The sequence below is a fragment of the Somniosus microcephalus genome, chromosome 18, assembly GCF_052327205.1.
Source record: "Somniosus microcephalus isolate GS21.2 chromosome 18, FLI_Smic_1.0, whole genome shotgun sequence".
NCBI classification, from domain to species: Eukaryota; Metazoa; Chordata; class Chondrichthyes; order Squaliformes; family Somniosidae; genus Somniosus; species Somniosus microcephalus.
This window is the reverse complement of record NC_141004.1, coordinates 39,941,492-39,957,507: the sequence shown is the minus strand read 5'-3', so window position 1 is coordinate 39,957,507 and position 16,016 is coordinate 39,941,492. Positions and strand designations below refer to the sequence as shown.

The 16,016-nt window shown below is 46.2% G+C and overlaps 1 protein-coding gene across 2 annotated transcripts in view; it reads right to left on the bottom strand.

The window, feature by feature from the left end:
- LOC147105222 (innate immunity activator protein-like) overlaps positions 1–16,016 on the bottom strand; it is a 141,681-nt gene that overhangs the window by 16,373 nt on the left and 109,292 nt on the right. For both annotated transcript variants that reach the window (XM_086011366.1, XM_086011365.1), the window contains exons 8-9: positions 14,628–14,786; positions 8,138–8,864 (exon numbers count right to left, since the gene is read on the bottom strand). In XM_086011366.1, coding sequence (XP_085867492.1) covers positions 8,138–8,864; positions 14,628–14,786 — 886 coding nt within the window. The remainder of the gene's footprint in view (positions 1–8,137; positions 8,865–14,627; positions 14,787–16,016) is intronic.

Below are 16,016 nucleotides of genomic sequence, written 5' to 3'. Positions count from 1 at the left end.
AGGCACACCAGCAGCACCAACAACACCACCAACCTTCTCAATGCCCTGATGTTCCACAGGTCAGAGGGCATCAGGGCAGGGCTGCACCACACCAGAGGCGATACCCTCAACACAGGGTATACAGGCAGAGGATGAGCTTTCTCAACATGACTGAGCAACAGTGCCAAAGGAAGCTCAGGCTACCCTGCAGGTCACCACAGACATTTACATGTTGCTGGAGGAAGACCTGCAGCCCAGAGGAGCGGGTGGACACGTCTTACCAGTGGCTGTCAAATTCATCAGTGCCCACAACTTCTTCACCTCAGGCTCCTTCCAGGGATCTGCAGCAGACATTTGCGGCATCTTGCAGTCAGCCGCCCACAGATGCATCACGCAGGTCACCGATGCCCTCTTTGACAAGTCAGCCAATTATATCAACTTTGCCACTGATGAAGCCAGTGCTACTGAGTGGGAGCTCGGCTTTGCCACTCTGGCTGGCTTCCCATGGGTGCAGGGTGTCATCGACTGCACACATGTAGCTATCAGGGCACCCCATCATCACCCAGGAGTCTTTGTCAACGCAAGGGCTTCCACTCCCTCAATGTGCAGCTGATGTGCAACCATAGGAAGATCATCATGCATGTGTGTGCCAAATTCGCTGGCAGCTGTCATGACTCTTTTGTCCTGCGCCAGTCCACCCTCCCTCAGCTCTTCACACCTCTAAACGTACCTTCCGGCTGGCTCCTTGGAGACAAGGGCTATCCACTGAAGACGTGGCTCATGACACCCCCGAGGAGGCCAAGTACCAAGGAGAGATACAATGAAAGCCACATTTCCACCAAATGTGTCATAGAGCAGATAATAGGCATGCTGAAAATGCGATTCAGATGCCCTGACAGATCTGGAGGAGCCCTTCAGTACGCAGCAGCCGGGGTCTCCAGAATCATTGAGGTCTGCTGCGCCCTGCACAACATAACGCAGCATCGAGGATTAGCACTGCTTGAGGAGCAAGGCACTGAGCGCACAGCCTCTTCTGAGGAAGAGCATCAGCTGGAAGACGAGAAGGAGCAGGAGCTGGAAGAACCTGCAGTGCAGATGGCACCAGCACTCGAGCACATTGCTGGGATGGTCTCATCATGGCCAGATTTACTTAACTTTACGTAGTCCACCCATATGGCTGCCACATGCTTCACCAGGTTGGCAACACCCCACAGCCGCACCATTAAGCATCCCTACAATGACCAATCCATTCCTTTCACAGTCACTACCATTGCTGGAGGTAAAGTTATGTCTGACCCTTCACTCCAACTAACGAAGCCACTTCCAATGGTGCACACAAATTTATCCATGTTTATCCAAAGTTTTGAAAAGAAATAAATTTATGGTTCACATTAAATAAACTGAAACTTCACATCAACATTGAATAAAACACCCAAGTGGCTACCCTTGTGAATCTTCTTGTGTGGCATCTTGCTCTTACGTGTGCTTCTACGTGGTGCTACCCCTGTGGCTTCAGCAGAGGTAGAGGCAGCCTCCTCACTTCCCTGCTGCGACTGCTTAGACACTTCTGGCGGTCATCCTCTGGGTTTTGGAGCCTGTGATGGCCCCGCCAAAGTCTGCTCCTCCTGCGAATGTGCAGGGGCAGACTTGGCCATCGCTGTCCAGGGAGGCATCTGGGGCTCTGACTGAAGGTGTGACAACAGGGGAGAAGTGTGAGCACTTCCCTGCTAGCGAGGAGCTGGAGAGCACCTTGCTGCACATCAGTGGGGCCATGAGGACCCACGTCTGCACTGACATCCCTCCTAGAGGGGATGTCTATGAGCCTCTGCCATCTATCCTCCATAGATACTGATCTATTGACCACAGATAGCCATCTATCCTCCATAGATAGCCATCTATTCTGCATAGATAGCATGTACTCCTCTGAGTGGCGCATTAGCTGCTCCATGCAGGTGGCCATCCTATCCATGGAAGAGACTACAGTTGCCATTGCCTGCGACACGGTGCTGCTCATGTTGGAGATAGACACCTCCATTCTCTGAACACTGGCAGTCATCGTGCTCACAAAACCTGTCAGAGCTTCCTGCACTTGTTCTTGCTGCTCCAGGATCACCCTCTTTCTGGGTGGCCCCCAAGGCTTAGCGTCTGCATGCAGCAGAGCAGAGATGGGAGTGTCCTGTGCCCTCCGACGAGGAGTCTCCACTGCTGTTCCTGTCTCCACCATTTGCTGTTTCTCGGTTGTGATTTGTGACATACCAGGTGACAACACTACTCCATCTCGCGAGGGATCCACTGAGCTGTGAGTATCTGCACTGGTGCTGGGTGCGCTTCTATCTGGTGACGATGTGCCCTCAGAGGCTGGAGGGTCCTCTGAGGAGTCATCTTCCTCTTGCACCTGGGCAGTGGTGGGGGCTCTTGATGGACTTGTGGGAGAGTAAAGTGATGAGTTAGCTATGTCATATGTAGATTGTGTACAGATACCATTATGTACATAATGACCATTCAATGGCTGCTGACATCAGCCCCCATATGAATGGCTGATGTATGCCATGTAGCTGTATGATATGTAATTCTGTCACCAGGTTGCTGAGATGTCCCCCTCTCTTCGTCTCCCACCTCCAGGTCCTCGGCGACTCCCGCCAGCTCTAAGGCAGCCTCCTCTGCTGTGGTCAGGCTGGCCACTGATGGTGTTCCACCGCCAGTTCTCTGCCTCTCCCTCTTATTGTGGGCTCTCTTTTCCTGCAAGGGCGGAAAGAGAAGGTTGAGTGAGAGTGATGGAATGAGTGTAAGGAATGGATGGGTTACATCTGTAGAGGGTGACTATGATGGAGTGGGGTGCCAAGTGGCCTCCTTGTGTGTTGTTAGTTGGCATGATTGCATTAGGATGAGGGTGCGTGTGAGGGGTGACTAGTGAGATGGGGAAGTGATATTGTAGATAGAGAGAGAGGGATGGGTGGAGGTGCACAGTATGTTGGTGTGAATAAGGATGTGCAGGAGTAGGGTTGGGAAGGCAGAGTGATGGAGATGTGATGAGAGGCACAGCAGGATGAAGTTAAGAGTAGCTTTGTGCTCACCTTTCCTGATCTAACAAGATCGTTGAAACGTTTGCGGTACTTCACCCAGGTCCTCCTGACGACATCCCTGCTATTCACCTCCTCTGCTATTTGGAGCCAGATTCCTTTGCTCTGCTGGGAAGGTCTCTTCCTCTCACCAGCATGGAAGAGGATCTCCCTGCGTGCTCTGACTCCCTTCACAAGCAAATGGAGGGAGTCATCAGAGAACCTGGGTGTGGCCCTCTGCCTCTGTGCAGTCATCTCTGGTGGTGTGTGCAGCAGAGAATAGTGAAGTGCAGTGACTGCACACTCCTAGATGAACCTTCAAATGCAATGTGGCCATGATTCCTTCAAATATCCCGGCTGAAAACGCATCATCGATGACGTCACCAGACTTGCAACTTTTAATTGGGCCAGGTAACGCACAAGGCGGGCTTAATAGGCCCCATTAACGTCGCAACAGGCTTGCAACCCGCCATGGAAGCCGCCCGCATCGAACCCGCCCAGGTAGGGAAAATTCCGGCCCATAATAGGCAAACAGAGGCACTTTCTAGTAGTCTGGACAAGAACTAGGAACACACACTACCATTAAAAGGAAGGTAATCTTGCTCTTTGAACCGGTGTTCCTTTCTCTCATCATGTGAATTGTTAGTTTCTTCATTCAACCAACACCGCCCCCACTAAAATCTAACTTCATCATTTTAGGCTGCTTGATCAAAATGTGCAGTTTTGTGACCTTTTTAAGCTATTCCTCAAGCCTGTTAATACTGATCTGTAAAATACTCCTCCAAATGGGAGGATGGTCAATAAATGCTGGCCTTGCCAGCGACGCCCACATCCCATGAACGAATTTTTAAAAATGATTTGATTAACTGGGTATTAACAATATAAAAGGTATAATTGTTCTTTAAGATTAAAAAATGTAAAATGCAGTTAAAACATTTTTGTGCTGCATAGACGTCCTGACAGTGAGTACTCTGGAAAATTTACTTATGCACATGTGTGCACATATGAGTGTGTTTAATTGGCCCGGGTTTCGCGATAGGAATAACATTGAGGCTGTCAGCACTCACCGTTATTATGGAGTAAATCGGACAGCAACTTCCGGCGGCCGCACGTGCGCAGTTAAACGCAGAAATCCGGAAGTTGTTGTCCGAGTTGCCCTGTTCCTGCACAAGCTTTGCTTTGCTACACCTCGCCAACAGATGTTCTTTAAGATAAAAAATATAAAATACAATGAAAACATTTTTTTTTGCTGCATAGACTTCCTTACAGTGAGCACTTTGGAAAATGCAGCTCTGGACTTAAGAGGAGTGTGTTTTATTATATCCTGAGGGCTTTTGTAGGGGGTGGGGGGAAAGAGCAGACAATTTATTATTGATTGGCGCAGCCAATGATAGTTGGTGGAAGAGTTTAAAATGATGGTGTCTGAAAATTCCCTACAGCGGGCCATGTGATTGTATGTAATTTTGTAACATCATGAATCTGTCAGTCTCCAATAATAATGCATGCTTCAGTAAACAGCAAATCGGGATGATGTGAAAATAGTTGTTTAGTGAATATGGATCTCTTGAATGTCCTTAAGATGTTGCAGAATGTAAATATACATGGAGGGTGCAAAATAACCAATGCTAGCGATTCATTCCTTTATTTCTGTGGCGGGCGTGCCTTTACATTTTAACTTTTTTTTTATCGCACAGGTATGGTAAAATAAACCATAAACCATTGAACCATGTTCTGTTCAATGGCTGTTCAACAATTTACACAACCAATCCCTTATGGTTTTCTAAGCTATAAGTGCCTTTGGCATAAGTATTTTCAAATTTTTGTGCCTTTGTTCATGTGGTATAAACAACAAAGTAAAGAAGAGAGTTGGTTCTTTTAAGAACATTAAGGTCTTGTGGAGATATGCGGCACATCCCACAATTTTTTTGAGTTTGTATCCTTTAGATGCAGGACTGCTGTAACCTCAATTCATTGGTTGGCAGATTGAACGCTGATAAATCGTCAGACTTGTACATGAAACTAGTTCTGCTGAGCAGATGTTAATTCAGGTGCTTTTTCAGGGTTAGGTTTTTCAAAGATTACACCTCAGCGGGTTGCTACTTATAATTAATTAAGCACTCTGGCGCACACATTTGGTATGTATCACGTATTTGGTATTGTTTAATTTGTGGCACATTTTGAGACTGTTCCAGGAGGACATTATTAAGTTAACAAAAAATGTATAAAGAGATTATAAAAACTGGCACAGAGGAAAGATTACAGGAATTTTCTATCCTGTTGTATGTTAGTTTGTCCTTTCATTAAATTAAAATGAACAGAAACATAATGGCTTAAAGAGGTCCATAAATATTCTGTTGACCATCATTCCATAATTACTTTTTAATTAAGTACTATGTAGGATGCAGGAATCCAATCTCAATTGAATCGGACTTAGGTAAGGATAATATGAGTCTTTCTGAGGGACATATATAGTGTTATTTATAGAATTCTGCTGTTCTGGGTGTTAACCTTGGCTCACTGGTAGCACTCTCCCCTTTTGAGTCATAGGGGGGAAAATTCAGTTGGTTGTGCCTCCCGTTAGCGCCTTAAGAGGGCGTTAACGGGATGCAAAGCAACTAGTGCCCGGGCGCGGCACTGCCCACGCCTCCCGCAAAATTCAGCGGGAGGTTAGTGGTGGTGCTAACCGGTAGCGCCCTGCGGTGCTGCGCCGCTGGCGATGACATCATTGGCATGTGCAGCGCCCCGCTCACGCCCCGGCCATGATCTTCAGGAGCGCCCCCTGACTTACTGCCGGACGCTATGCCCGACGGGGTCAGGGAGGCGTACCTGTGGCTGGGGAAGCGCAATTTAAAGGCGAGGTGCGGGGCGGCCATTTTTGTTGCTGGCCGCCTGTCAGCACCTGCCTGCGCTCCCGTCCCAGACCTCCTGAAACGCCACCCCCCCCCACCCCCGCGGAGTGCTGGCTGCGCTCCAAGAGCCCGGCACTTCTCTTGAGTGCCGGGCTCTTTTGCCTGCACTCCCGATCCCCGGGGGCCCAGCTGGGCCCCAGGTCGAGCTGCACAAGGCCCCTCCCCTTTAAGAAGGGGAGGAAGGCCTGCAATACCATGGCACGACGTGCTGCAGCGTGTGGCGCTGCGGCACATAACGCCACAATATTGACTCACAGTGCCCCAAGAGGGATGCTCAATTTCCGGCGTGGGGACGCTAATTTTTCCGGGTTAGCGCCCCGGCGAAGTTAGCGCCCCCACTCAATTTTTAGCCCATAAGGTCATGAGTTTAAGTTCTACTCCAGAGACTTGAGCACATAATCTAGGGTAATACTGAAGAAGTGCTGCACTGTTTGAGGTGCCGTCTTTTGGATGAGATATTGGCCCAGAAATTCCATTCGCAGCCCTCCCGCGGGTGGAGGGCTGTGCTCCTGAAAAATCTGTGCCTGGACCAGAGGGCTCCAGGAGGCGCAAAATTCCGTTGATGTGCCTCCTCAAACTGCCGGTGTGCAGGGCACGCGTATCCCAGGGGCGCAGGCGGTTTGCAGCATCCCTGGGATCATGTGGGCCATGGGGAGCCAATCAGAGCAGGGAACCTCCCTTCATAGATTTGACAGGAAGACCTGTGAAATCTATGAATAGAGATCAGTCCCAAAACGTAAGTAAAACTTCAAATAATTTTTTTTTTTTAAATCACATTTTTAAAATGACTCTAAATTACATAAATTAATTATTTTAAACAAACTTACCTTTCTTTAAAGTATTTTAAAATGATAAATCAGTGGAAAAATGTTTCTTTTACTTTCTTCACCTCTTACCTTGTTAAAAGCAGGCCTTTTCCAGGCGCAGCTGTTTCAGACTTACCTGGACTAAAGTAACTGTTGAAAAAACGGAAGTTGCAGCCGTACGCGCTGCCTATCCGACGCAGGCGTTTGAGCTGTGAAGCCCTTTCTTTGAAGAACGGAAGTTCCGGTTTCCAGCGCATGCACAGTGCATGCGTAAAACCGGCACTTCCGTTGGCCCTACGGGTGAGTACACAGCGCGTACACACCCGTAGGGAACAGAATTTCAGGACCATTAAACCAAGGTCCTCTCAGATGGATGTCGAAGATCCCATGACACTATGCAAAGAAGAGCAGGTGAGTTCTCCTGGTCTCCTGGCCAATATTTATCCCCTCATTCAACATCACCAAAGCCGATTTTCTAGTTGCTTATCTCATTGCTGTTTGTGAGATCTTGCTGCGTGAAAATCGGCTGCCACATTTCCCTATAATACTACAGTGACCACACTTCAGAAGTGCTTCATTAGCTGTGAATCGCTTTGGGACATTGGGAGATCATTAAAGGCGCTATATAAGTTTGTTCTTTTTGTCATGTGAAGCTCTGCACTGGGAGCACTAAATTATAAAATTTGCCCTTCTTTCAGAAGAGGAGAGGAGAAAATTAGGAAAAGAAAACTAATATATAAATATTAATAAACCATAAGGGATTTCTCTGATAGTATACAATCTGTGAGATGTAGTAATTTGTCATCATTTAAAAAGAAAATTCTAAACCTGTAACAACAATCAGTCACTGGACCACTAGGCCTTATGAAAAGTCCTAATCCTCTTTTTATTTTCAGTTCCTCACCCTCATTTGTTTTTTTGTTCTGTGCCATCCTTAATGCCAATACAACCTGGCATATTAGGAAAAGAATCGTCCATAAGTAAAACACTATAAATGGCTGGATTTTTCATCTCGTCCACCTGTTGGCTACAAACTGTCTCAAAATCTTTTTAGATCCACAGCAAGACATTAAAATAAGTTCGGACAAGGAGCATATTTTACAGGAGATTATACAACAGAAAATGCCACGGCCTATGACAATAACCAAACCAGGTCTTTGGATCTATATTTCTGCCCAGTTCAGTACAAAATAGGTATGAAATACTTGGTTAGCATCCACAAAATGTCAAGCCATTTCCACATGCAATCAGGAATGGTGTAAACGTGAAATTCTGCTTTGTAGGAACTCATACATTAGTTTCAGCTATATCTATTTATTTTAGTTCATTTACCTGATGCACTGTCCTCTATAAATCTGTCTTGTCACCTTTTGCGTAGTCTCACCTGAATAGGGTGTGCCGGCCAACGCACGTACTGCTCTCGACCTCTGCTCTGTGTCCGTGGACCACGAAAGGCGCCCTGCCTGTCCAGTGTGTGAGGCCGTCCATTCCTCTGCCTGGTTCGCTCATGCCATGATTGTAGCTCCTCTGATACAACTTCCCTTAGGAAGCCCCTGTTAGGGTATTCTTTCAGAGAAGGCGTCCGTACGATCCTGCAGTGGGATGGAGTAATTCGCTGCACAGTCAGTGAATTGTTCTCATCACTGTATTGACACTCTCTGTACAGTGGAGGGTTTAAGTATTGCACAGTGGTGTATTGTCGATTTGGGTCATTTTCCCACATATGGCCCGGTGGATTTCCCTCTGTGCGCTCAACTGATCTATAATGGGAGAAAGGCTGGCTTGGATTACACTGGTAAAATCCACTACCATGTAATATGGGTGTTCCCATGTTTGCAGGTGAGTTGTACTTTTGCCAGTGTCTGGCTGCTGCTGCATTATATTCATGAGGTGTTGGAATGTATGTTGGAGTTGAGGTTCCAGAGCTATTAGACTCTGAGCTGGCGTATCCACTCAACGAATATGGCATCATGTGTAAACTATCATTGGCTTTATTTCCAGGAGCCCGATAATCTGGCACAATAACAGTATAATTTGTCGGTCTTCTCTGGGGAAACAGGCTGCGGCCTCTTTGATCAGGAGTTGCTGGAAAAGGACTCACATCCAAATATCTGTTTGGCATCAAGAAAGGTAAAATGAGTTAGATATATTAACTTCACATTAACCTTAAATAAATACTATAGCCATTCATCTATCATCTGTCTATAAATACAAAATACAAAACCATTGCCTGCAGATTAAGGGGGGAAAAATTCGATTGCTTTGCACCTCCTGTTAGTGCCCTAAGAAAGCAACTAGCGCCCAAGCGTGGTGCCACCCATGCCTCCCGCGAAATTCAGCGGGAGGTTAGTGGCAGCTCTAGCCGGTAGCGCCTGCGCCGCTGGCGATGACATCATCACCGTGCGCAGTGCCCCGCTCGTACCCTGGCTGTGATCTTCGGGAGCGCCCCCTGACTTACTGTCGGATGCTATGTACGACGGGGTCAGGGTGCCTACCTGTGGCCGGGGAGGCGATGTTTAAAGTCGAGGTGCAGGGCGGCCATTTTTGTTGCTGGCCGCCTTCCAGCACCTGCCTGCGCTCCCGTCCCCGGCCGCCTGAACGCCCCACCCCCCCCGTGGAGTGCCGGCTGCCCTCCAAGAGCCCGGCACTTCTCTTGAATGCTGGGCTCTTTTGCCGGCACTCCTGATCCCCGAGGGCCCAGCTGGGCCCTGGGTCGCGCTGTGCAATGTCCCTCCCCTTTAAGAAGGGGAGGAAGGCCTACAATACCGCAGCGCGACATGCCTTAGCGCATGTAGCGCAGCGATATTCCCTCGCAGCGCCTCAAGAGGGATGCAGGGTGCTTCTAGTAGCTACCGGTGAATTTCCGGCACGTGAGCTAAAAGTAGCGCCCCGGCGAAGTTAGTGTCCCAAATGGGGCGCTACTCAATTTTTAGCCCAAGGACTCTATAGGAGTAAATTATAGAAGTGGCTGTGTCTGTGTTCTGATGCTGCAGCCCAAGACTACAGGTACTACTGCATATTCAAGATTACAGCTATAACTCATGGTGCGATAGTTCACTTTTTAGTCAAAACGCAAGATCATTTTTACATATAAATATAAGAAAGCTTGGAACTAGATGGCTGTGAATCCCATTTGCTCCACAGACCAAGCATAATCTACCCCACCTATTTAATTTCCTGAGTGAAAATTTTGCATAATTTCTCAGTGATCCTCAGATTTAATCAGCAAAACTGTCCCCATTATTCAACCCCAGTTGGCACTTTTGTAAAGCCCATTCTCCTTGTGTCCAGCAGGGCAGGAATTATTCTGTTTCATGAAGTAATTGATTATCTCTCTCCATACTCATTCCTGAAATTTATTTCTAACATGATACCTCTAACCAATCGGGCTCAGTAGCTCAATCCAAAAAATACCATAAAAGAAAGAAAGCCTTGCATTTATATAGTGCCTTTCACAACCTCAGGACATCCCAAAGTGCTTTACAGCTAATGAAATACTTTTGAAGTGTAGTCACTGTTATAATGTAGGAAACGCGGCAGCCAATTTGCACACAGCAAGCTGCCACAAACAGCAATGTGATAATAACCAAATAATTTGTTTTTAGTGATGTTGGTTGAAGGCAGGACACTGGGGATAACTCCCCTGCTCGTCTTCAAGATAGTGCACCTGAGAGAGCAGACGGGGCCTCGGTTTAACATCTCATCTGAAAGACGGCACCTCTGTCAGTGCAGCACTCCCTCAGTACTGCACTGGAGTGTCCAGCCTAGATTTTTGTGCTCAAGTCTATGGAGTGAGACTTGAACCTTCTGACTCAGCGGCGAGAGTGCTACCCACTGAGCCACAGCTGACATTGAAAAGACCCTGGGGGAAAAATTCAGTTTCGCCCCGTTTGGGGCGCCATTATCGGCCGTGCGCAATGTTTAGCGCCTGGCGCTAATTATCGCCTCTGACGGCAAACTTGGCTTTTATCGCCCCTGGAGGTGATTGGAGCGCTAAATCAGGCGCTTCACACCTGTCTTAAGGCGCAAAGGCCGAAGAGCGAGGTGCTACCTCAGAGCGCTGGCGAAGCAAGGAAGGGCAAATCAAAATGAACCTGCAAAGTGCTGCTCAGTACTCAAAACTCCTTCACACAACGTTGAATCTCTCCAGAAGTCTCTCTCTTTCTCTCTCTCAGAATGCGTGGTGCAAAAATGTCACCGACAAAAAAAGGCAGGAAGCGGTCGCCTTTAAATAGCGCTCCCCCAGTCCCTTTCTGACAGCAAAACGCTCACCTTAACCTGTTGTTGCTAGCTCAATATCCGGTCCGGGGCACTAACGGGGCATTGCGCACTCAACTGACGTCACGATCTGCCGGCACAGGAGATCGTGGCGGTAGTGTTTAGCGCCGCCGCAAAATGTCTAGTTAATTTCGCGAGCGGCGCAAACATCGCCGCGCCCGGGCGCTAGTTGCTTTGCGCCCCATTAGCACCCTCTAAGGCGCTAACGGGAGGCGCAAACAACTGAATTTTCCCCCCGTGTCCCAAAATTCTGGGGCCCCTGCTCCGTCGCTGGAAATGTGGCAGCATGGGACTCCCAGTCACCAACTGTTGATGTTATCCCAATCCCAAATCCCGGGGATGAAGTCATTTTAATAATTCAGGCTGGCAGCACACGGATAAAGAAGCTCAACAGGGTCACCCACCTTGAATTGGACAATCAGAGCGGCGCCCTGCTGACCCGACTGAGGGAGCCAGAGGATCTTAAAGGATAAAGAGGTAACTCAATATTTTTTCATCTTTGCAGAAAAGGAAATCAATGCTGGCGTTGTAAGGTAAGCGATCCCCTTTGGAATTGGTTACGTTTGCTCACTGAAATGCCTGGGGTTCATACAGAGCCCACACCTGCTCTGAGCAAGCATGGTTTCCATTGAGTTTAAAATTGGTGTAATTAGCGGAATTCCTCTGGCAGCCCAGGAATGCCACGACACACCCCCAAGGCTGGCAGCAGACTTGGCGAATGGGTGGAAGACATGTCTGTCTGTCCAGAGTGCAATTTGGGCCAGAGTATAGATGGGCTGGAAACCCGGTGGATTCCCATCCCCAGTGAATGATCTTCCCCCAGTTCCCTGCTCTCCCACCCCAGGAATTGGGAGGACTCGTAAAAATCAACGTTTCATTGTGCAGTACATACGTCTGCTGCATATATGACAAATAAAATTGAATTGATTGATTGAATTACGTCCCTTCTATCTTGTTAGCTGTTATTCTTCAGCACAGTGGTTGACCAGTATAATAAATTTCTGTCTTAGTATCTCCAAATATATAATATGTTTTAAGATCTGTCTGTCACATTTCAGCTATCAAACTCCAAATTTTTATGCCGCACTTTTAAAATAAAATAATTTTTTAAAACACAGTCATGTTCTTTTTTTCCCTAATTACTGAAAACAACTATTAGGTAGCTTAGTAGCTATAGGAACAGAATGTTAGACTCCCATCAACAGGTGTTTTCCTCACACTTAACTGCTACCTTTGATGTGACTGAGCTTAGCTGATTCTGGCACTCTCACCGTGCTGTAATAAATGCTGCAGAAGTAATATAACTGAAATGTTATAACATTTTTATCTCTCTGCAAATGCCAATTGCATATATATAAAAAATGTATATTCAAGTTTTGAGTCCATCACACTACTTTGGGGAAGAGCCAGGGTCAATAAACAGCTTAAAAGGGATTCACCTCCATTTGATCTCAGGAAGGCATAGAAATCAAACCTTTCAGCTTTAAAAGACTCACAGCTGCAGAATTACCGGCAGAATAATGCATTGCGTTTTCCATGGTACAATGCTCTTAGCTTGTAAAACAGTGTAGCCACCAACTCACCATGAGCAACACCATAGGAGATTCACTAGTGTGCGTGTAAGAGATTCAGCAACCTCCTCCCAGTAATTGTCTATCTGTCTTGTAAAGGTCACTAATTTAAAGTTTTCCCAAATTTACTTTGAAAAGTCTATCATCTGTTTTGTTCCATTTTTGGACTCCCCATTCCTTGTAGGCTGTGATATGAATTTGCATACAGCCCACCCAATTCCGAGTGAGTGCAGACCCATAGCTCTAAACAGGTTATAACTTGCACAAATTAGCAATCCCATACAGAGAGGCCATAAGAATGGCTGACATGTGAAATGGGGGGGAAAAATCACACTAACTGCTTTACTCAGATCAGGGCTAGGACATGGTAGAGGAAGTATGACTTTGCATCGCATGGTACTATGTCTGACCTGGAAGTATTTGATGCTGATAAGAGTCTATTCCCCCAGCACCGACATCCCTCACCTTGATTAGCACAAAAAAAATCACCAAGCAAAATTATAAGAATAAAAAGTAGCTGTCCAATGCAAGACTGTAATTGACTGTCAGAGTGCTGGTACTGTTTATGGTAGACCCATCGTTTCCGCCTGTTCTTGCCCCACGGAACTTATCTCTTCCTATCCCGACTCTATTTTTTCTCCCCTTGTCCAGTCTCTTCCCACCTACATCCGTGACTCTTCCGACGCCCTCCGCCACTTTAACAGTTTCCAGTTTCCTGGCCCCAACCGCCTCCTTTTCACCATGGACGTACAATCCCTCTACACCTCCATCCCCCACCAGGATGGCCTGAGGGTGCTCCGCTTCTTCCTTGAACAGAGGCCCACCAGTCCCCATCCACCACCACCCTCCTCCGCCTGGCTGAACTTGTTCCCACATTGAACAACTTCTCCTACTCCTGCTCCTATTCCTTAAGTTCTTAAGTAATGCTCTATATCGCACTGTTGACCAAGTATGTATTTCAACGTTTTTAATTCCTAGACTCAAGAATATTTTTGAAGTTTAATTGCTTTGGGACATTTTGGTATTAATATGTTGGACTATTTGTTAATACTTGATGCAAATGTTAACAGAGTTTTAAATTAATCCCCTAATTGAGGGGTGGTGGTGATTGATCTATGTTACAGTTTGTTTGAAGTTCTTTTGTATGTGAATCTTTTGTTGAGGTGTAAATTGGATGCCTAAACCTGGCTAGTTTGATATTGCATGTCAAAGGTAATCTGTAGGTATTCAGAGCTGGTTCAAATTCCACACATAAGCATTTGGCACAATAGGGCTTCAATACACACACAACTGGCAATATATAGAAAGGATTTGCTGGTAAATCATTTCATATTTATCCCACAGATGAGTTATGTGGCTCCTATTTGGAGTTTTAGAATATACTTTCTACCATCTACAAGGCACAAGTAAGGAGTGTAATGGAATACTCTCCACTTGCCTGGATGAGTGCAGCTCCAACAACACTCAAGAACCTCGACACCATCCAGGACAAAGCAGCCCGCTTGATTGGCACCCCCTCTACCACCTTAAACATTCACTCCCTCCACCACCTGCGTACCGTGGCTGCAGTGTGTACCATCTACAAGATGCACTGCAGCAACTCGCCAAAGCTTCTTCGGCAGCATCTCCCAAACCTGCGACCTCTTCCACCTAGAAGGACAAAGGCCGCAGGCGCATGGGAACACCACCACCTCCAAGTTCCCCTCCAAGTCACACACCATCCTGACTTAGAAGTATATCGGTGATCCTTCATCGTCGCTGGGTCAAAATCCTGGAACTCCCTATCTAACAGCACTGTGGGAGTACCTTCACCACACGGACTGCAGCGGTTCAAAAAGGCAGCTCACCACCACCTTCTCAAGGGCAATTAGGGATGGGTAATAAATGCTGGTCTTGCCAGCGATGCCCACATCCCATAAACGAATAAAAAAAATATATATACTTGCATGTAATGTTTAGTCGGATCAGAACCGATTCCTGTTACTAAATCAAATATATAATAACATTTATTTCATTCCTTCCTACCTCGCTGTCTGATGGTGGATGCGTCCTCGCATTTCTGGGGTTGATGGTGCACTTGCTGAGTTATGATTCTGATATGGACTGTTCCTCATTTCAAAATGCTGAAAAGGTGGGAGATCACCCACACCCTGTACAGAATCCGATGGAGTCACTGCTGGACTGCTGAAAAGTTTAAAGGAAAAAAAGTTGACAATGGAAATATATAGGAATCTCTTAAAAGTTGAATTGCATGAATTGTTCCACAAGTGTTGGGGAATTTTCTGCCAATGGGCCATCATAAAACAAAATGAAAACAAAGTGGAAAAAATTAGCCTATGTACAATGCCTGAACTGTCTAAATTTCCCATGGGTTTAGTAATAAACCCAGCTTCATTTAAGGTAATGCTAAACATCGCAGTATTGCATTCCACCAAGAATATTTTGATGCAAAAAAATCTGAAGTTTATTGCACTAATAAGATTTTTGTGGTTATTACTAAGCCACATACACATCACACATCTAAACCATCTTAGATACTTACAATTCCCAACAGGTTTCCATCAATATTATTTTATTCCTATTTTCCTTTGGTTTTCTTTTTACAAAAATAATGAAGGTTTCACATGAGTCAACTTTAATTGTCTCCCTTCTAATGGTTCAGTGCTTTGAGTTGTGAATACTTCAAGCCCTTGTTATGTTAGAACTTTCACACCATATCCTGTAGTACCAAACACTGGGCGTCAAAATCCTAGAACAAAAGAGCCAAATTGCTCTGATTGGGTTGCTCTGCTTCCAGTAAGAGCCATGGAGCAGGTGGCTTGACACTAGAGTAGCACTGTGACACATCCCGTCAAACAGCAGGATCCAACAAAACAAATGGGTGTCATAACACCACAACGTGTATTCCAACCTATCTACATTCTGCCATGTGTCGAACCCTCTGCCCCACCCCACCCTCATAAACTTAGACTGGTAGGCTCAAGCAGGTAAGCAGATTGAACATTTGTGGGTAAATGAAACAGACTGTATGCCTTAGCTTTCTGAAACTTGAAGCACCACTGCACATGTGTAATTATGGACACACTGTATCATCATGAGTTTTGGAGGAAACCATGGCACCGCTGTAACCCAGACAGCAGGAGTAAGATGGTATTTAATGTATCCCAGTTCTGCCAAAACTAGAAATATAATAAGGGGATAAATCAGGTAAATCGATGCCTGTGGTTGACATCTAATAATCTCTCTTTCTAACCAGAACAATTTTTTTTAACTGCAAACATGTTGACTTATCAAGTGAAAAGAATTAAGGCAACACTTTTTGCGGAAAACTACAGAGGAACTTTTTTCATTGTAACAGCTTCTCTGGTCATGGCTGAAGTGCCTTCAGAAGAGGAACTCAGGCCATGATAAGAT